The sequence below is a fragment of the Adiantum capillus-veneris genome, chromosome 8 (genome assembly GCF_014529385.1).
Source record: "Adiantum capillus-veneris isolate H3 chromosome 8, ASM1452938v2, whole genome shotgun sequence".
In the NCBI taxonomy this organism is placed as follows: Eukaryota; Viridiplantae; Streptophyta; class Polypodiopsida; order Polypodiales; family Pteridaceae; genus Adiantum; species Adiantum capillus-veneris.
The window spans coordinates 29255106-29276851 of record NC_140938.1 but is presented as its reverse complement, the minus strand read 5'-3'; the positions used below and the strand labels follow the sequence as shown (position 1 = coordinate 29276851).

Genomic DNA, 21746 nt, shown 5'->3' with positions numbered 1-21746 from the left:
AAAGAGAGCTCTCCAAAAAAGACTTGTCATCCGTGGATCTCGATCACTAACTATTGATTAAGGCATCCCATGTAGTCGAAAGATATGTTATAAGAATAGAAATGGCATTCTATCTGCTTTGATGATTTTCCTCACGGGAATGAAATGAGCTTGCTTGCTGAAGCGATCAATTATAGTCCGAATTCCATTGCAACCTGATGATGTAGTCTGCAAATCAAAGATTGATCGTGGCAATGCTTTCCCAAGGTCGAGTAGGGACGGGAAGAGGATGTAACAACCCGGAAGCTTTCTGACGGTTGTACTTCACTTTTTGACAAGTGATGCATTCAGAGACATACCTCTCGACATCTTTGCCAAGAGTAGACCAATAGGAAAATGTGTCAATGTCGAGGGTTGTTGGGAAAATACCCCGATGTCCTGCATATGGTGGTGGGGCATGAGATTCAAGTAGGATCTTAGGTTGAAGAGCACGCGCCATACAAAGCTTCCCATCCTTCAATGTGTAGCCTGGAACAAAGAATCCATTCAAAGGTATGTGCAAATTGGGGATCCGAGGGATATAGATCCTTCAAGGCCTTGAGCTCTGGGTGGGTAGCAATAGTGACTGAAGTGGCATATGGTCGTCGTGGAAAAGTGTTTGCTACCGTGTTGTATTTTCCTTTAACTGAGTTGATCTGAAAGTGGAAAAGAGACAAGAAATTTTCCCATCGCATTTTCTTCTCAAAGATTTTGGTTTGATCCATAAAGTAACGGAGGCTTTGGTGATCGTTCTCCACAACAAACTCGGCTCCAATGAGGTAATGTTTCCAAGATACTAGAGCATGCAACACAGCAAGCAATTCCTTTTCATAAGCGTTACCAAACCTTTCCTAAGGGCGTAGGCCACCACATGTCCATCCTGCTCAAGTACAGCCCCCAAGCTAATACCGCATACATCACATTTGACTACAAAAAAATTTTGTAAATCGGGAAGAACCAATACGATATCAGTAGAAATTTTATGCTTCAGTGTGTCGAGAGCTCCGATTTTGGAGAGGTCCATTTGAAGATAGGTCCTTTCTTGGTTAAATCATGCAGTGGAGTGGCAATAAACGCAAAGTGTGCAATGAAACGCCGGTAGTAAGAGGCAAGGCCCAAGAAACTCCAAACCTCATGAACAGAAATCAAATGGGGCCACTCATGTATTGCCTTTGCCTTTTTTGGATCCATGCAAACTCCCTGTGCCGAAATAATATGTCCAAGATAATGGATCTTTGTCATGAAGAATTTACTCTTCTTCCAGTTAATAACCAATTTATAACTGCAAAATTCCTCAAATACCAAAGCTAGATGGCGTCCATGTTCGTCTTCATTCTTGGAGAAGATAATCAAGTCGTCAAAGAAAGTGCCAACAAAAGCTCGATGTTTCCTAAAAATAGGCTCATCATTCGATTGAAGGTAGCGGGGGCATTTGTCAATCCAAAAGGCCGGACCAGAAATCATAAAGGCCAAAAGTGGTACGAAAAGCTGTCTTTGATATATCTATCGGCTGTGAATGCGAATCTGATTGTCACGTGACACATCCAACCCTATGTGTCCGTGGACAAGCTACAACACGACAAGGGTTCAGTCAGTTTAGATTTAGAAGTGATCTAGCACTTTTGTGAGTCTATTCGTAGACCGTGCATGCCCAGTCACTTAGTGTAGATGCATATCCTCTGGTTGCACACAGCATGATCATAAGCATTCCCATCAGAATCCATCAGAATCAGTCAAGGGAATTTTCCAATGATTTTAGCCTATTTTCCCTATTTTTGACATTTTTCACTTATTAATTTAAGTGACTTCCCAACAAAAGTAGGTAGGGCAATTTGGGTAAGAAAATATATAAGCAAACGAAAGTTAGCACTAAACGGCAGAAGAGGCAACAAGAGCCAAGCTCAGCAGGCAACTTCTCACAAGAACCTCGGTGGACTTTCCCCTCCAAGCAACAGATTCCCTCACCTAGCATTTTTGCACAGCATCCCCATCCTGGCGTTTTTGCATCAGATCTGCATCGCCAACAGTACCCAGCACCTAGCGTTTTTGCAAGGATCAACCACTGCTACCGTTTTTGGTCATCAGCTCCATTGGCGTTTTTGGATTTCAGCAGCAGATTAAGACCGACAATATTCACCTAAAGTGTAGCAAATTCAGCCCAGTAAAGACCTCAGTTTTCAGCCCTTAAGAACCTCAGTTCTTAGCCCTAAACCTGCAGAATTTCAGCAACAAAGACCCACAGAAACAGCCCCCAAAATCAGCGTTTTTGGACTAGTCGCAGATTTCAGCCCATAGCGTTTTTGGACAGCAGTAGAAAGATTGCAGATTTCAGCCCTAGTGTCGGCCTCGTCATCCCCGTCGTCGTCACCGACATAGCCCCAAGTTGCATCAGTTTCCATACATCATCATTGTACCCACTTGTGCAATCATAAGTAGACCACTCTCGCCGACGAGAGTGGGGCCTTCGGAGGAGGGTTTTACAACGTCTCTAGTGTCATATCTCTCTTCTCTCTCTATCTCTCAGTCTCATACACTTGCACGCACAGTGTCCATTCACTTTGTTTGTGATCATAGCATTCTCTCATTAAGAACGGAAGGCTCTCCCTGCCATAAGAACAAAAGGAACCTTGAGCATAGTTCGGAGCACTCATCTTGAGCAAAGCGCAAACATTCATTCCGCTGCACCTAACACTGATGGTAGCCACTCTTCATGTGGATACGACTGAAACAAGAAGAGCCCAAAAGCCAATCAAGAATATCTTTGATGCGGGATATAGGGAAGCAATTCTTGATGGTGATCTGGTTCAAGGCACGGTAGTCAATACACATTCGCCATGAACCATCCTTCTTTAGTACTAAGAGAACTGAAGAGCAGTAAGGAGAGAATCTGGGTTGTATATATCCCTTGTTCAATAATTCAAAGATTTGACTAAAGATTTCATCTTGTTGTGCTTTACTGTGTTTGTAAGCTGGTTTATTGGGAGGCAAAGACCCTGGGATGAGGGGAATTTTGTGATTTTCAGGTCTCTGGGGGGGCAATTCCCAAGGCGGGGGTTCCTCACAACAGTTAGGTATTGTTGTAAGAATTCAAGGCGACCTTGATCAAGGGGAGAGAGGGGAATAGATGCAGGAGAAGAGGAAGAATTGGCATAGATCATGTAAAAAGAAAGAGGTCGTTTTATTAATTTCTTGACAGAACAAGCAGATACAAGGGGTACAGATTCACCCCGAAACTTCACATCCAGTTTAATCTTTTTGTCTCTATGGGTGAGCAAGATCTCTCTATCGCGAGAGCGAAGGAGAGCATCATACTTACGGAACCAAGGCATTCCCAACAAAAAATCACATCCTGCTAAGTCCATTATGTAGAAATCAACTGCATCCAGGAATCCTTGGACATGAACTCGTATCGAATTCACCAAAGGTGTAGTAGACCAGTAAGTGCCATCAGCCATCTGAGCTTTGATTGAGTTGCCTTTAGCGTATTTGTCAATGCCTAGTCGAGCAGCCATGTCGGTAAAAATGAAGTTTTTTGCGGACTCTGATCGAAGAAGATAAGCGCATCTTTGTCATGAACTTGTCCCCAAGCTCTGCAAGGTTCTCCTGATGTATCATGTTCAGGCTCTCCTATGAGATCAGGAATCGATCCCACAACATGTCGAGGTTTCTTGTTATCATTGTTACTATCCTGGTTATACGGACGCTTCACAGGAATGTTATTGGGTGGGGTAGGGTGGGTATTTTGATTACAATCTCGAAAAGTGTGTCCTATGCATCCACACTTACAGCATCTTCCCTGGGCTCTATACTCAGCCATCTGTTGAGGAGTGAGTTGAAAACGCCAATCAGGAGTTTGTGAAGGCCTTGAAGTTTGCTGCCTTTGGCTCGAAGAAGTATTGTTGCGAGCAGTGGCGCTCCGTGAAGGTGGTGTCGTTTCAGAAACCAATTCCTTTTTCATGAGGTGATAGCCGACTCTAGCACGGTAATCCCAATGTGAACTTCTCAATGTAAACTGCAAAAGTAATATCTCTGAAAGTAGACACAGATAGGTACATGTCCCAAAATCTTCGATTGCAGACGGGTAGGTACGTGTCCCAAAATCTTTGATTGTAGACAGATAGCGTGTTTGAAGGGTACATCTTTAGGCCAGACCAAGCAGCAAGTATTTCGACCTCGAAAGTGTCATCTAGAAAGCTTGGGTAGAATGCTAGCTTGAAGTCGATCCAAGGTTGCCCATTTGTCGTGTATGTAGGTGGGTGTGGAGCAATGGATGGTTGTGGAGGAGTATAAGGTGAGGGTCCAAGGGGCAAAGGGGGGTAGAGAATCTGTGGCAACATGGGGATGTTCTCCTAAAGCCATTTGCTTAAAGATGCCTCCTGAAAACTGAGAGACATCACCAGAACTCTGTCGGGAAGAGGCCACAATTGGATTTTAAGGTGCAGGAGGATGTATGGGGGAGGTCTGTTGAGGGACAAACGGGCCATAGGAGGATTTAGAGAGCCCACATAATTGTGGAGGGCTTCTAAATCAATTCGATCATTTGTCGGGTTCTTCTTTTGTTGTTTTGCTAAATATACCAATTGATGTACCACATACTAGGCATGTGTCTCGTCAGGAAGCCTCTGGGTGGGTCGATGGATTTCCAACTTCAACAGTGTGATCTCCCGGTGCTCCATCCATGTCGATAGGATCTTGGGTTCTTTACGGCTTATGCCCCTTAAGACAGAGCGATGAAGACGGGAGCGCGCCCGATGCGCGATGGACTAAGGGTGGGAGTGGCTAATCAGTCCGGGGCAGGGACACAAAGATTCTTTGATAATAACAAAAAAATCTTTAAAATTTGGAAGCGTCGTCTTGCTCTATCTGCTCTTTGGTAGGACCAATATGCTTTCATAAAGGCACACTCCTGAAGCTTTGATACCACTGTAATCACTTCTGATGAGTGATCGGACGGAAAGATAGAATCTACACACTAGGCAACACGTTTAGTACTTCAAAACAACTTAAATAGCAAAGAGAGAGAGAAAAAGATGACACGACGTGACGGAGTTCCAAGCCAAGATGTGTTGGCCCCAAAAGACTAGCTCCCCTTTCAATATTTCTTTATTATTGCTTCAAGATCGTACAACTCCAGATGGGTCCAGCTCTTCAAGCTCTACCATCCAGATGCCTCATAGACTGGCCCATGGGGCACTTATATAGAATACAAGGGATGCTAAAAACAGAGCCCAAAAAAGCTTCTACTCTAAAAATATCTACTGCAAAAGGCTGGAGCTAAAAATTGCTCAAATCAGCCAGCTAAAAACCCAGAAATCCGTATAGTTGTGCCACGTGTCAGTTCTACGCAAATTGCGAAATTCTGTACAGCAATCAACGTAATTGTAGCGTGGATAATGTGTCGTGCTCTCTACAGTGGGTGGTCCTCAGTGCAATGTGCGTGACAATCTCACTCAAACAAACTGAACAGAAAGGAAACAATAGACATCAACAGAGCTCACAAAGACACAACAGCAGACCAGAACATATGACTCGACTATCTCAAAGACTGATACAGACTTTGGCGTGGCAGCAAACTCAGCTCCAGCCCAGGACTCACAGGTACAATGGGGGTGTCGAGGCTCAAATGTGCAGGGATGGTGAAGATGTGCTCCGTGCATAGACTCACTCTAGACGACTACGTACAAGATAATGCAACTGGCCCAAAACGACTACTCATATGTACAACCATAAAGAGCCACCAACGGCTCATAAATGTCCAGTCAACTAAGTCTATCTCCAAACTGAGTGGTGGTGGTGACCTGGCCACGATGTCCACTAGACCACCGTCGGTACCCTACCACGTGTCACTCCCCAGCCCAAAGGGTCTGTCCAGTGTAAACCAGACCAACTGTAACTAACTGTCCAACTGTCTGTCTGTCTTGTGAAGTGACACTGTAGCCCTGCTACAGGTTGCCCGCCACAAGACTGGTCACCGTCTCGGTGAACCAAACCCTGAAAAACTGCAAAAAGTAACCATGTGTACAATGAAAGGAGTAGCAAGTAGTGCGGTCCTGTCATCCAAGAGAAAGTGTCGTCGCCACTGCCGCACCAGAAGTCTCGACGTCCGGAGGAGCCATCAAATCGATCATGTAACGCTGCGGCTGCTGGACTATGTTCTGAACAAACTAGCTCCCTGTGGTTAGAGCAACCACCTGCTCCACAGCGGATGGAAGCACCTGTCCTGAAGTGTACTCATGACGCCTAGTGACACAACCATGGCGGTGTGCACCAGCAACACCGTCACAGCAAGGAACGCTCTGTGGTATCTAACCTTGAGGCCCCAGTGAAGTATAGTACTAGACTGGGGGCTGCGTATACAATCCCAAGAATTGCTGAGAGGGACCTGCTGATGCTCCTGCATACCCTGCAAGTGTCTGGACCTGTGTCCCTGGCTGTGTGTACGATCCCAAGAACTGCTGAGTGAGACCTGCTGCTCCTGCATACCCATACCCTGCAGGAGTCTGTACCTGAGTCTCGACCTGTGTCCCAGGCCCAGTCCATCTATATCCCACAGGAATCTGTGTGGACCTATTACCATACAAAAGCGTCTCTTGAAATCCTGATAGCTGTGCTCTTAGGTCGTCAATAATCTTTGACTTAAGCTTCAATGCTTGTTGTAATGCGAAAATCGTAGCATCTCTATCTGCGATGGCACTCTCGACGACTCTCAGAGATCCTTCCATAGCTGCATATGTGGCAGAGTGACGCTAGTGCGTGGCAGCTAGCTGCTCTGTACCTAGTTCTATGGTGGCAATAGCAGCCCGTGAGTCCTGAAGTAACTTCTCAGAAAGCTGAAATAGAGAAGTAGAGTCGAGCATCCCTAAAGATCCCTCAGATGCATGGGATGCTGGAGGACGTGTAAGTGGCACAGCCGGCGAGCTAGGAGGTGGCATAACTGGTGTGGTAGGTACCTCTGAGATGGTTATTGTAGATGGAGAGTGAGATATGTTGACTGGAGTATGAGTGAAGATAGGAGAAGAAGGGAGAGGATCCTGTAAGGGCGCAGCGGCCACCCTGCTCTGAGGAGGGACGGAAGTAGAGACTGGTGTTGGTGATGTAGACACTGGTGCTGTTGGCATTATAGAACTAGGGGTAGAAGGAGATGGAGTGTGACTAGGAAGACGCGTCACCCTAGTCTGCTGACTCTCTGAAACTGGCAAGGAGAGTAAAGACTGCACTGTATCCTTCGGCCACTTTTGCCTTTATCTTCTTTCTCTTGGTAATTGTAGGGTCAGCCTGAATGCTTACAGATTTTCTTTTCCCATTCGAGGGTTCCTGTGGATATTCAATATTTATGACCCATGCCAAAAGAGGTGCTGCAAAACATTTGAAGCTTAACTGCACAGATTGCACTTGGCCCCGAAATCTTTTAGCCCTAGACTGCAATGAGGTGAAGAGAATCTGGTGGAATCTACAGGGTATGGTGTGGATTAAACAATAGAGATACAGATTTTCTTTTCCCTTTCGAGGGTTCCTGTGGATCTTCAATATTTATGACCCATGCCAAAAGAGGTACTGCAAAACATTTGAAGCTTAATTGCACAGATTGCACTTGGCCCCGAAATCTTTTAGCCCTAGACTGCAATGAGGTGAAGAGAATCTGGTGGAATCCACAGGGTATGGTGTGGATTAAACAATAGAGACCGTCGCAGTGGGAGAAGATAGTGGGAAGATCACTTTTTTCTTTATCTTCTTTGGCTTCTCTAGCGAGAAAGTAATACCTGAAGATTGCCAGAATCCATTTGTTCCTTTCATAGTTTGGTTGGGTGATCCGAACTGAGCAGTTCTTGACATGCTTGAATTGTGGCATCCTTGGACAACTTAGAAAAAGTGCGTGTAGCCAGCTTCACAGATGGAAAGCTAGTCATTCCCATGGCATGGCCAAGCCTCTCAACTGTCAACTTGTGGCCCCTTACTTTGGGAAATCCTTTAACATTTGATGTATCATCTCCACAGGAACAGTGTTAGGTAGATTGGCATCAGCCAATGCTGTGAGACCTAGAGTGTGCAGCTGAGCATTGGAAAATACCTTGCTCAGAGATGGTCGAGGCTGTTGTAAATAAAAATCCAAAGAGAACGCGGTGCGATTTTTGGATGTTGCAGGCCTCTTGATTATATGATTCATGATTGGTTGTTTCCCTTTCTTTTGAGTTGTTCTTGTATGGTCCTCTTGATCACTCGAAGCATCTGACTCGGAGTGTGCTTCTGACTCAGAGGGCGAGTCTGCTTTGTAGCTTTCATCACTGGGGTCGCTGGAAGTTATGTCATCCAAGCCGTGGCTACTGCTTGCTGACATCTCCTCACTCTCTGATTCCTTTGATTCCTCAGCCACAGCTTTCTTCTTTCGCAACAATTCTTTTTTGCTGCTACCACCTTCTGCTGTCTGTTTCTTGCTACCTCTTGCCATAGTGAGTACAGTTGGTAGAATGTTCAAGTACGAGATCTTGACACTAGAAGAGCAGAAGATTCTATAGAAGCGTTTTTGAGATTTTTGGTAGGTGCGTTTTGGAGATTTCTGATGGATAGGTGCGCAGGGCAGAGAGGGTAGGGCAAGTAGAGAGAGGGTAGGGGGCGAGGGAGAGAGTAGGGTGTGGGTTCGGGTTCCACCGTGATCGCCAAAATGAGAGCACCTGTAGCGCGGATAATGTGTCGTGCTCTCTACAGTGGGTGGTCCTCAGTGCAATGTGCGTGACAATCTCACTCAAACAAATTGAACAGAAAGGAAACAATAGACATCAACAGAGCTCACAAAGACACAACAGCAGACCAGAACATATGACTCGACTATCTCAAAGACTGATACAGACTCTGGCGTGGCAGCACACTCAGCTCCAGCCCGGGACTCACAGGTACAATGGGGGTGTCGAGGCTCAAATGTGCAAGGATGGTGAAGATGTGCTCCGTGCAAAGACTCACTCTAGACGACTACGTACAAGATAATGCAATTGGCTCAAAACGACTACTCATATGTACAACCATAAAGAGCCACCAACGGCTCATAAATGTCCAGTCAGCTAAGTCTATCTCCAAACTGAGTGGTGGCAGTGGCCTGGCCACGATGTCCACTAGACCACCGTCGGTACCTTGCCACGTGTCACTCCCCAGCCCAAAGGGTCCGTCCAGTGTGAACCAGACCAACTATAACTAACTGTCCAACTGTCTGTCTGTCCTGTGAAGTGACACTGTAGCCCGGCTACAGTACTTGTCGGGGGTCCGTACAGTATGCCACGTGGAAGCCTTTGCGCAGCTTTTATCTTTAGATCCCTTATAATTTGCTTAAGCCCCCCTGCAGCCCCGTGAGGGCCCCAAGCAAACTCAATCCTGCCCTCTTCCAAGCTTTTCTAGTTTGCTTTGGGCAAGTGGTATGGATAAACTTCAATCAAAAACCTTTTGCTGTTCAAACTTGCACAAGATGTCTCTTGGTTAAAATTAAGCGGATTAAGGAGGCCAAGACCTGTATGACTCATCTATACACACATGGAGAACAAAACAGTTTCATAGATAATTAAGGAGTCCCTATGTTTTAGTGCTTTTGAGCATTCTCTCTCTTAATAAGACTTGCTATACATACATTGTAATATAGCATCAATAGATTTCAGCAAATAAACACTGTAGACTTAAAATCCAGTTATCCATGGATATTTACTCTCCAAATGGCTACAATACACAGGAAAACTAACACAATAAATGCACTTTACTAGCTATAAAAGATTACTGCAAGAAAAACGTATAATCCTGTAAACTTCCATACCCTTAACTTTTGTCCAATGAAGACCTTGCCAGCCTTCAACTGCCTAATTAAAGGTGGATCTAAATGTGCAATGAGCGAGTACCTGTTCACAATGACCACACACACTTGAGGCATCCACAATATACATTAGCCAAAAGGAGAACACAAGTACATACCATCCATCAGTGACTTCAATATGTGTTGCTTCTGAATCTCCGGACGGGGTTGAACATACTTCAAGCAAATTAGTACCAGTCTTTTCCATAGTGCAGATAGCTGCAACACAAAGAACCATCATTCTGCCCGCTACTGAGTCCCCTTCAGTAATTTTCTTGATTGCAGAGCGATGTGTGCGGTCAACCTCCCTCTCATACCTGACAAGATAGAAACTTTTTGTAATGTAGTGCTACTATGAATAACTGGCCCCAACTTCATAGTTTTTTTCCCACCTGTGTCTCAATTCGTCAAAGACCACCTGGATTGTGACGAGCTTGTTGGCCACCTTGGATGGGTAGCTTCGTTCAACAGAGGCAAGTTTCCACACAATCCACCTATAATGATTCTCTACCCACCTGTACCATTTCAACAGAGGACAAACAGTAAATCACAGGCACTGCTACAAGAAAATGATGCAGAACAAAATTTAACTAATTCTACCCTTGACAGGAGTTCTCATTTGACCCCTCTTTCCTTTCACTGGAGACCACGCTACAACCCACCCAAGAGAACCAAACTCCTCCAAATTTAAAAGCTTCACTCAAAATTATCTCTGAGCTTCTTAAGTAGCACAGTATAAAACCCATTTAATAAGGGTAATTACCAATCCAATGAGCAGGATGAAATAAGACTTAACTCATGGCACGAAACATAGTGATAAGATACTTGTAAAAAGAAAAAAACAGAATACAATTAAGACTAAGTTGCAAAATAGTTGGGTGGCAGGCATATCTTAATGATTGAAAAGGCAAGTGTGAAGACGGTTTAGATAATCAATAACCCTTTAACTTAAAACATCAGCTGACCCATTGAACCCTTCCAATCACAAAATCCAAGGATCAGAAAATATGCACTTTCATCCATCTTTGTCATTGTGAGCCTCCTTGCCTGGAGAATAGGTTGGGAAGCTTACTCCTTGGTGACAACTTGAGAATTTCCTCCAGCTTCAAGAAGCATCAACCTGAATTCCTCTGCACCAATTGACTCCAAGCCATCTACAGTGGACTTAAATCTAAAGTTTTTTGCACTTTCTGATGTCATCATTTTTATCTCATTGGTAAGATGTCTAAACTGCATCAAAAACAAAAATTAAAACAAACCTGTGAATGCACACAGAAAATAAGTTAAGACATGAAAACAATAATACCTCTTTCTCTTGATGAGGTGGCTGCATGAAAACTTCCTCCAAAGAGCTTCTTGGTCTCTCCTTCTTGTGCAGAGAATGCAAGTTTACAAGCTGAGAGAAATCATATTTAGCTGTCTGAATAGGAGCCTCTTTGCAGCAGGAACTTTTTGCAGTGTGTAGAGCAGGTCTACAAATGAAAATGCAGTCAATCAGGATCCTTCTACCTGATTGAGAGAAGAATTGATCGCTGGTATAACTACATGTTACTTACTGTAGTCGACGAGGTGCCTTGAATGAGGGAATGAGCTTCCTTGGCATAACAGTTTTCTTGCCCATAGATGTAAAATTTGACTCTTGCACGAAGTGGTTATGCTGTGTTTTATGGCCCATCCTTGGGAGAAGCCCTTGAATATCCGTAGTCTTGGTGACATCAATGTCTGAATTAAGACGTGGCAATGTGCGGTAGCCAAGACTTGTGTTTAATTCTCCCTCTTCAAGTAACAATTTTGCCCGCTCTATCGAGCCACTTGAAACCTTAATAAGGTGTCCTTCAGGTGTTTCGAACAGTTGTTGCTTGTTCTGCTGCCCTTTATTTACTAGGTATGCAGGAGTTGTAATCTCTGTGTTCTCCAAGTCCCCTCCAAGTAGGTCCTTGGCACGCTTCATAGCACTGCTAGAAACTGAAAGGGATTTCCCAACCCCTGTAACAAACCTGATTGGTTGAGAAGACAAAGATCCTTCAACTGGAAAAAAATATTTTTCTTCTCCCAAAATCTTTGCTGCCTGATTCACAGCATTGGAAGAAACTGAGGCAGACTGCTGACCTTGGGCAGTCTGGAACGATGTTAAACCAGGATTATGATCAATCGAGGTATTTGCGAGCAATTTTCTTGCTCGGAGCATTTCAAAGGAAGAAATAGAGACGGCTTTTCCAGTGGCGGTTTGGAACAAGCATGAAGATGCTTCTGCATTATGTTGTTCCGCATGATTAGCTAATGTAGATAAATGACTTTCATCAGGAGGATAACAGACTTCCTCCAAAGGCTCTGGTGCCCGTTTAGCAGGAAACCGAGACAAAGAAATTGGCTGTTCCCCGGACGTGAGGAACATGTTTGTATTTGATTTATCATGAGGATCATACTTCACCAAAGTATTACTGACACCAGAAATGCCCATGTTAGCCTTCTTGACATTGATTGGAGCTAATTTCCCAGTGGCGGTTGGCATTTGAGATGCCAAAATCTTCGCACATCTATTTGTGTTATCTCTGACATTTGCGTTATGACTATTAGCATTCTCAGGCATATTTTCTGTTGTGCTTGATTTTTTGCAAGGCCTCTTGCTTGGGGAGCACTGTTGCTTTCCATAATTTGCACCTGGCCCAATATCATTAAAATTGAGCAGGGCCTTTGCTTTCTGCATTGCTGAGAAGGAAATTTGCACTGGTTTTAATGATGCAGTTTGAAACACAGGTTGCACATCTGCTGCAGAGATACTTATCAGTAACACAACCAAATTCATGGACACCAAGAAAGTTAGAGCAAGAAAATATTCACTATATTTTGGACCGAGTGCAGAATCTTTGTGGTTGCAAAGACCCATCACACAATGCCTCTGATAGCTGCATTACCTTTAGACATGTCTCCTACCCTCCTAGCAACTCGCAAAGGTGCAGTGCTTGGGATGCACTCTTCTTGTCCAGATGTTGCACTTGACCCAATATCATCAAAACCTAGCAAAGCCCTTGCCTTTTGCATTGCTGAAATTGAAAAGTGTACCGGTTTTGACGATGCAGTCTGAAACATGGGGGGTTGCACATCATCTACAAAACACAAGTAAATAGTGTATCAATCGCATAGAAAAACATGTAGTCACAATGAAAAGCTACAGCAAGCGACCTTGACCTTGTTTTGCCTCATGCACTCTTTGTCGTTTCAATGCAACTGCAGAGCCATTGCACAATGCAGAGTTTTCAGTAAGAATCCCCCGCTTCTTTGGACTAAAGACTTTCAAATACTCTTCTGAATCCTTTTCAGCACGTAAGCCCAAGCCCTGCAGAGAAGCAGGCACTGTTATAATCCAAACCAAACTCTTCTCCTCACCATCCTCTTAAGCTCCACGTGAACAAGCCATGAAACATAAAAGAACTAAGAAGTCAGAGTCTCAACATTACCGCAGGCTTTGGTTGAAAATTTTCTTTGGCAATTGAGAAGCAGTTTGTTTTCTCAGCAGCACTAGGTGGGCGTGGATGCAGTCCAGAACCTGAGATGTAAAGACATTTCCAAACTAATGAACACGTTGATGCAAAGAAGCTTGAATACAATAATAAAAGCTCACTGTAAATAAACAATTTCAATATAAGCAATCCTGACAAGAAGAAAAAAGAGCATGCATACAAGCCACTACTTCTTTTGTACCTTCGCCTATTGATTGTCTCAAAATTTGTGATGCTCTAGTGCAATGTCTTGGGAACATGAAAATTAAAATAAATGAGAATAACTAGAGTGGGTAGGTATGTAAGCCTACCCTACATCCTGATCATCATCATCAGCAGCAGCATCACATAACTCTAAACATATGGGGAGAGTACAATCACATGAGGGCTAATGAGGTGTACAATAGAGGAGAAGAGGAGAGAAAAACGCTAGAGAGAGAAGATGGAGAGAGAGAGAGAGAGATCTCTAATAACACCAGCTCTACAACATGCCAGAATGGCACCGCCCCCTCTCCCTATAAAGGGGGCCTACAAACTTGCCCGACGCATGCAAAAACTGCAAAATCCCCCCCACATGTCTAGAATCTGGAAAAGCCTCACAAGGTCAGGCACAACCACAATGAGGCACTCACTCACAACATCTAGATGAGGAAACTAGGAGATCACTCCCTCTCAAATCTTGGGACACAAGACCAGGGATCTAGGGCCCCCACGAGTGAGAAGGAATCTGAAAGTCTAGACCACCACTGCATCAAGCACACCGCTCTACTGAGAACCATAGGGTCCTGGATAGACAATCACGTCGACCAATGGCAATAAGTGGGTACCCGAAAATTGCCATTGGTGTCCGCGAGGCTCTAGAAGCCTCGTCAACATACAAGCCAGAACTCCTCTACCTGTACAACATGTCGTGTGGGCATGTCATCAATAGCTATAGGTTATAGGAAAAGTCTGTGATCTCGGCCACGCTTCCTCCAAGAACTAGTCCAGCAATCCTACTCCAAAGTCCGGCTCAAAATGCCAGAAGCCAACATACATGTGTACTGTGACTGGGTATCACAAAGATGAAAAATCTTTAACACCGTCCTCCATAAAGGACGTAAGAGCAACCGCATGAGCCAAGAGCTGAGAAAGAAATTTGATAAGAGTATTATCGATCCACAAGTCTTTGTGAAGATAAAGGTACGTGAACCAAGTGTGTAAAAGCCAAAACAAGTGCAACACTAGGCAATTCACGAGACTCTGAATCCGGATATTCCTTCTGTGCCTTTTTCTTTTGCTTTGATTTCTTGGACGATTGTCCAACAAGGGCATCTCGGCCCCCTTTGAATTGGGACCTCTGTAAATGGTCTTCCTGATCCAACACCATGGGAACAAGCTCCCCCGATGTCAAATCATTGGTCCTCCTTCAAGTAATCAAGGCTGAATAGAAAGCAAAGGTGTCATCAAAATTATAGCGATATCTTCTCAAAAGATCAGCTTCCCTGTTTGAAGAGTCACCTACTGCATCTCCTTCATTTTCTTATTTCCTTCATGGACTTAAATTGCCGAGGGTCCAAAGCCAGCAATTGTACCTCCAGGTGAGCTCCCTTCATAGGCATAATTCTGTTGTGAGCTTGCTCCAAGTAGTTCAAGATCGCTCTAGCATTAGTCACACTCTGAACATGTCTAAGTGCCTACCATGTACAATCTAGGAACATGAAAGACTAGATCCTTGCATTAAGCCAATCCCAAGCTCATTGAAACTCTGAAAGCTTCTCAAACTCCTTGGAAGTAAGAGATACGTTTGTAGGAGCCTTAAGCTGCTCAATCTCGTCATGCACCATCAAAATAAAAACATAGGTCGCCAATCCCGCCTCCATAAGCACCTCCAGTCCTGGTAGTTGGTGAAGTCTAGCTTTTGATCCTATGGAAACACCGGCAACACCAGAACCTTCCTCTCAAGTAGCTCTTGCAACTGCTCACTATGAGTACTCTTCTGCAAACGCTCCAAAGTGTCATCCACTATATCTATGTCAATCCCGCCTCCATAAGCACCTCCAGTCCTGGTAGTTGGTGACGTCTAGCTTTTGATCCTATGGAAACATCGGTAACGCCAGAACCTTCCTCTCAAGTAGCTCTTGCAACTGCTCACTATGAGTACTCTTCTGCAAACGCTCCAAAGCGTCATCCACTATATCTACGTATTCTTCTTCAATGTCCACATCTAGTCTTCGTCAATGTCCACATCATGAGAACTCTCCATAACATTCTTCTTCTTCAGTGTTGTTGTCAAGACACTCGAAGGTCCAAAAGCAATCCTCCATAGAGAGGTACAAACCAAGCATCAAGGCTGCAAGCAACCTCCCATCGAAAGGGATCTTCAAACTCTTTAGCAAGGGCAGGTACACCGACTGAATCCGTCCAAAAACAGCCTCCTCTGCCACACAAAAGTCTCAAACCTGTTGTTTTGTGGCTGTGCCCGGCCAGTGTGAGGTGTCTCTCATGACGGATCGTGTCTAGCCATGGTTAGCCTTGGGTTTTGGCTCAGTTCCATGGCCATTTAGGCTCCTGCAGGCTGGGGGTATTTTTCCCTAGAGCCCACAGAGCCTCTATTGCCATTTTTCCTATTTTACACCTATTTTCCTACATTTTCCCATGTCGTGAGGGCTGGCTGTTGGCTGGCTGACCTGGTATATGTCAGGTATATAGTCAGTATATGGGCACCTTGAGAGAGTAGTTGTGTGCAGTGCCCTTGAGGTAGGAGGCTTCCCTCTAGCATGGGCGATGGGCTGGAGGGGCAGATCTGCCCAGTGTTTTTCCACAGCCCAGCGTTTTTGACAGCACTCAACCCAACGTTTTCCTCATGGGCAGTAGGGGATCAGGCTAGCATTTTCCACAACATGCCTAGTGTTTTCTCCTTCTGAGTGCACATGCATGGAGGCGCTATGATCTGGCAAATGCAGAGCACCTCCATCATGGTGCAAGCATACGAGAGGAGCTGATTCATGTTCGTCATGGGGCAGCCACACCATAGGGCAGCCCAGCCCCGATCCGGTTCCTTCTCCCTTCAGATCAGCCTTCCTGCCAGGAGGCGATCCCGCCAGAGCCTTGGTTCCACAGGAGGCTACGGCAGCCCATGACGAGACCATGTCAGCGATCTCGTGTGCAGGAGTTGTTGGCAGTGTCAGTGGAAGTCGGAGTTGTGTGTCCTCGTGTCTGTCCATTGTGTATGTCATTTCTATGCCGGACCACCCTTGATCACTTGTATGAGCAGATTTTTATCAGCATGGAGAGCCTTTCGCATCTCCCTCTCTCTCTCTTTCTCTCTTTCTCATTCTCAGATGTCCCGTCTCTTTTTACCTCAATGATCTCTCTTCTCCATAGGCGTGCCTTGTTCATGTGTTTGGCATTGCAGATGTTCTAGATTGGAGTCACGGTACCCACCGGATCACGAGCCAGTTCTTGTCTTCGTTGCATCTTCCGCTGCCACCTTTGACATGGTATCAAAGCCCTATGGTGATACGACCACTTGAGTGCTTAGATGTGGCTAATCCGGTGCGGTTTTGGACATAATTGAGAGAGAAGAAGCTTGCTGTTTTTTTCCTGGTTTTCTCCAAGTTTGGGGCAGATTTGGTGATGTGGAGGCCTTGGATCCTCATCTATGACTTCCTCGTATTTACCCTTGATTACCCCGACCTCTCTTCACCGAGGGGAACCCGATAGAGGCTTCAGGATGTGTAGCAGTGCTGGATTGCTTTGGTTATTCCAAATGGAGTCATGTTACCGTGCTTTCTCGCAAGGAGAGCAAGCATGCGGTTGTTGGATCCAGAGGGGGAGATATTCACTTCTAGCTTCTTCTTCAGACACAAGTGTTTGGACAGGAGTAGGATCTTCTTCATCCCTTTTTTGGAGGAGCTTTCTATGGCTGTGTTTTCTTCGAGGAGATGGATTGGTAGGTTTGCTTTGCCTTTTGCAGTACCAGATTGTGGATTGAGGATGACAGAGGGAGATTTATTCCCTTATTGCAGCAACGGATGTTCCATGATTTTTTATTTTCCATCTAAGGATGGAAGTTATATTTCGGCTTCAACTGACTCTTGTTTATGCAGTACGCAACAGTTCAGGCGCATGTTCCAGTGCATGTGTTGGAGTTGGTTTTGAAAGACAGAGGGGATACTTTTATCCCCAGAACCACTTCTTCTTTGATCATCCGACTTCCCTGGATGAGGTCTAGAGGTGGAGCATGTGATGCCAAACCCTTGGCCAACAATGACAACAGCTCGAGGAGGTTTTGTTGGAGTGTGGACCCTTCCTTTCTCCATGTTCTCTCCTTTATCCGGTGGTAGTGTGTGGCCCTACACATTTGGTCACTTCTTTGCGCTTTTGTGAGCTTGTCAGTACCTGTTGTGGGACAGTTTACGACTTCTTGTGAGCTTGTCAGCACCAGTTTTGGGACAGGTTTGCAACCTTCTATGGACGGTTTTCTTGATGATCGACAATAGATTTGTCGAGATCCTTTGAATGGCAGGTTTGTAGGTAGTGTCGACAGTTAGTGGGGACATCCAGTTCCTATTCCCGCAGTCAACAACGTTTGGATGCTTCCTCCATACATCCCTTTGGAGAGCTCCAACCTTGGGGGCAGCCCTTCTTCAGGTGTGTAGATTTGGCCACAGCTGGCTTGGAGAGCAAGGTCTTCCCTTGCAGTGTTTTGCCCAGCTTTCTCGCATGATACAAATCAGCCCCAGCGTTCCTCACGGGCTTGTTCCTCAAGCCGGTTCCTTCACTCTCCATTTGAGTATTGGAGTCATCTTGCATATTGGATATTGATTGCACAGTTTAGTAGTGGGTATGTTCTCTTCAACACAAGTACAAAGGACAGTTTTGATGAAGATTTTAAGGAAGCAAGTTACAACAAAAGGAGTATATGAGGTCTTCTGAGTCTGTATGCTGTTTGGCATATTGTACAGGATTGTACCTACAGGTTTGATCTTGGCAGATGCAGAGATGTGGCGGACATTTGGTTTGATCTCAGGGAATTTGCTTGAGTTGTAGGACCCAGACAGCTTCTTTGGCAAACATGATCCTCATGTGAAAACCTTTCAGGTCTTCCTATTCTTAGCAGTCCGAGTTTACCGACGGTGTGATTGTCTTTGAGTCTCGAGTTCCATGAGATTCCGGCTTTGCTATTCAATTACAAAGGAAGCAGTTTTACTCCAAGTTGTCTCATATTTCTTTCTAGTGGTACTCATTCTCTTTTCCCAGGATTGAGCGGGAGGGGGACTTCCTATCTTTGGGGGAGTTCTCAGCTTTAGCTCAAGAGCTTTCAGTGTCAATGTTTTCTCTGTTCAGACGTGGGTCTGGTTAGTTGTTACCTAAGAGCGTACTTTTGAGGATACTTCTCTTTAAGAGGGGGCTTCCAAGTTATTATCTTCTGTTGACTTCCGGTGCTCCATTTAACGAAGTACCATGCATGGTGTCTTCCAGTCCTTGGTTTCCTTGCTCATTTCTTGCGGCTTTGGATGGTGTGCTTTAGCCCACAATACCTTGGCGGATGTTTTCCTTAGCCATTTCGATGGTTGCCTTGTCTTTCAGATTTGTGGTGTGACGGTTGCTCTTTCCAGTGCATCCGAGCAATCATTCCTATGTTTTGTCATTCAAGACACACCTACTTCCCTTATCCTTAGACTGGCATGTTATCTCTCGTACAAGTGGATAGTGGTCCTTCTCGGACTAGCAACCAGTTACAGTTAGCCGGCATTCTTCATAATGGGGAGAGTTTTCTTGGTTCTCCCAGATTTGGTTCCAGGTTCCACAAGTATATTATTTTCCTTTCGGATTCACCTACCATTGGTGATCCAATTACACACGCAGAGACTGTTGGAGAGTTATGACAGTTATCAATGGTTCGGGTGTTCTCCATTCAGAGGAAGATGTGGAGCTAGTTTGGGAGTCAATTTGCGCAAACTACTTCCATACCGTTCTTGTGGCTCCATGTGCAGCAGACAGGATTGACATCCAATCCGCCCTTCAAAGTGTCATCGTGAATGAGTCACCCTTTATCGATTGACCTCCCCTTGAAAATCTCATTCCCAAGATTACAACGTTCCATCATTGAGCCACAAAAGGCTTGAGAGCTTCAAGTGGCTTTCTACAGCACCTTGTTCTTCTCTTGCAGAGCTTGGGTGCAAGGTCTCTTGATCTTGCCGTGTTAGCTACAGTCTCAGTATTGATGTGTGATTTCTTTCTGTTGGATGTTTGTTCCCGATTCACTCTCAGAGTGGGGTGATATTCTCTCGGGTGGTGTTCCAGACAGATCATTACTAGTTTTTCACTCTTAGTTCCCATCAAGTTGCTTCAGATACAGTTAACAATTCATCATTTTATATCGTGGTTGGTGCAGTTCTTTGGTTCTTCGTCATCGGACATATAGTTCCTTGATAGCCTCGGTTGTCCCTTTCCTTGGACTTCCATAGCAGCTTGGAGTTTTTTGGCATGTGGTATTTGATCGGAGGTGCAGATTTCCAACTCTTTCTTTGAGGGTGGACACCTTAAAGTAGGGAAATGCTCAAGATACCAGTATTTTATGCTTTTTACCCTCAATTTTGCTGCATACTCTTGGAGCGGTCAACAGTAGTACCTTTTGCAGATGTTGGTTGTGCGACTTGTGAGTCGGTTGGCTTGAGGAGATTCTTGATAGAGCTGGACTTACTTTCAACGGACAGCATTATACTTCCCGGAGTCTTTCGGGGGTAGCAGTTGGAGTATTTACTGCAGAATACTTTCCCACTGCAGAGTTCGTAGCAGATATCCTCCTCCACAAAACCCTCTCTTTTCAGTTGTAGATTGCTCACTCCAGCTTCTTGGTTCGATTTTCCCGTCCAAGAACTAAGAGGGGGTGTTAAGAGTTCATTTTCCTGTGCGGTGGTAGCTCCGATATCTCCCAGGAGCAGATTAGGGAGTAAGGGTTGTTTTGTGGCTATGCCCGGCCAATGTGTGGTAGGTCGCTCATGTTGGGTCGGGTCTAGCCATGGTTAGCCTTGGGTTTTGGCTCAGTTCCATGGCCATTTAGGCTCCTACAAGCTCGGGGTGTTTTTCCCAGCCTTATTGGTATTTTCCTTAGAGCCCATAGACCCTCTATTGCCATTTTCCCTTTTTTCCACCTAATTTCCTACATTTTCTCAGGTCGTGAGGGCTAGCTGCTAGCTGGCCGACCTGATATATGTCAGGTATATAGGCAGGGGATGGGCACCTTGAGAGAGCAGTTGTGTGCAGTGTCCTTGGGGAAGGAGGGCGCCCCTAGAGGGCAGCCCTAGCATGGGCGATGGGTTGCAAGGGCAGATCTGCCCAACGTTTGTTATGTTAAACGTCTTCAAAAGGCCAAAATGACCTATGACACCAAACTAATACAACCTTGGTGGATCTAATACAATGGCTAGGTACAGAAATAAAAATGAAGTAAAGTGAAAAACTAAAATCATCATCATCATCATCAATGCCCGAGGATGCCTGGCATCGCGCGTTGTCCGAGAAAGTTTTGCATCAATCGCTGAAGAGCTTCATCAATGTCGGCCTCTGTAAATAGTCATACTCGGCATCTCCCATGTCGTGCTAGAATAGTCCTAATTCTTTGATGAAGGCTCCGTCGATATTGTGGTCCAGAGTTACCCGAAACTAGAAATCGGAATGTGAACGAGGAACGGAGACCTGAAAATGGCGATTCCTTGTGTCACAAACTGATAACGTGGAGGTTGCTCCAACTTATGGACCTTTGCCGAGGGGCCTAAGGACACCTAGGAATTAAAAATCAAGCGAAGAGCATGCTAACGTGGCTAATGTATGGACGGCCGCGAATTACGATGACAGTTGTACGGACTGCCGCAAAACGCGCTGGCTGCTGACGTGGCTTGACTGTACAAATTTCCGCGATTTCCGTTGACTATGTTTGGTTGGCAGCTTTTGGGAGAAGTTGCTTTTGAGTTTAATGCTTTTGGGGCTCTGCTTTTAGCATCCCTTGTAAGCCTTTACAAGTGACCCAAGGGGCTCACTTCTCAGAGCATCTAATGAAGAAATCATGAACCAAGTGAAAGACCTTCTTGAAAAGGGTCTTATCCAGCCGAGTACTTCACCCTACTGCTCTCCGGTTTTGTTGGTATTTAAGAAAGACGGATCTTAAAGAATGTGCATTGATTATAGAGCTCTCAATAAAATCACTATCAAGAACAGATTCCCGATTCCAAGGATCGATGATATTCTTGACCGACTTCAGGGATCCTCTTGTTTCAGCAGGATTGATTTAAAAAGCAGATAATCAAATCAGAGCTCCCGGAGATGTCTACAATGACAACCTTTCGGACAAGCTTTGGTTTATACGAATTTTTGGTGATGCCTTTTGGACTTACCAATGCTCTAGCGACTTTCAA

At 45.0% G+C, this 21746-nt stretch overlaps 1 protein-coding gene across 2 annotated transcripts in view; it reads right to left on the bottom strand.

The window, feature by feature from the left end:
• Window positions 1–21746, bottom strand: part of LOC147451874 (protein BREAST CANCER SUSCEPTIBILITY 2 homolog B-like) — a 66882-nt gene that overhangs the window by 16364 nt on the left and 28772 nt on the right. The window contains exons 2-10 of one of the 2 annotated variants that reach the window (XM_086517758.1): window positions 13303–13391; window positions 13034–13181; window positions 12760–12951; window positions 11401–12613; window positions 11151–11316; window positions 10917–11074; window positions 10237–10359; window positions 9964–10161; window positions 9809–9890 (exon numbers count right to left, since the gene is read on the bottom strand). In XM_086517758.1, coding sequence (XP_086373884.1) covers window positions 9809–9890; window positions 9964–10161; window positions 10237–10359; window positions 10917–11074; window positions 11151–11316; window positions 11401–12613; window positions 12760–12951; window positions 13034–13181; window positions 13303–13391 — 2369 coding nt within the window. The remainder of the gene's footprint in view (window positions 1–9808; window positions 9891–9963; window positions 10162–10236; window positions 10360–10916; window positions 11075–11150; window positions 11317–11400; window positions 12614–12759; window positions 12952–13033; window positions 13182–13302; window positions 13392–21746) is intronic. The other variant, XM_086517759.1, reaches the window with a different exon arrangement.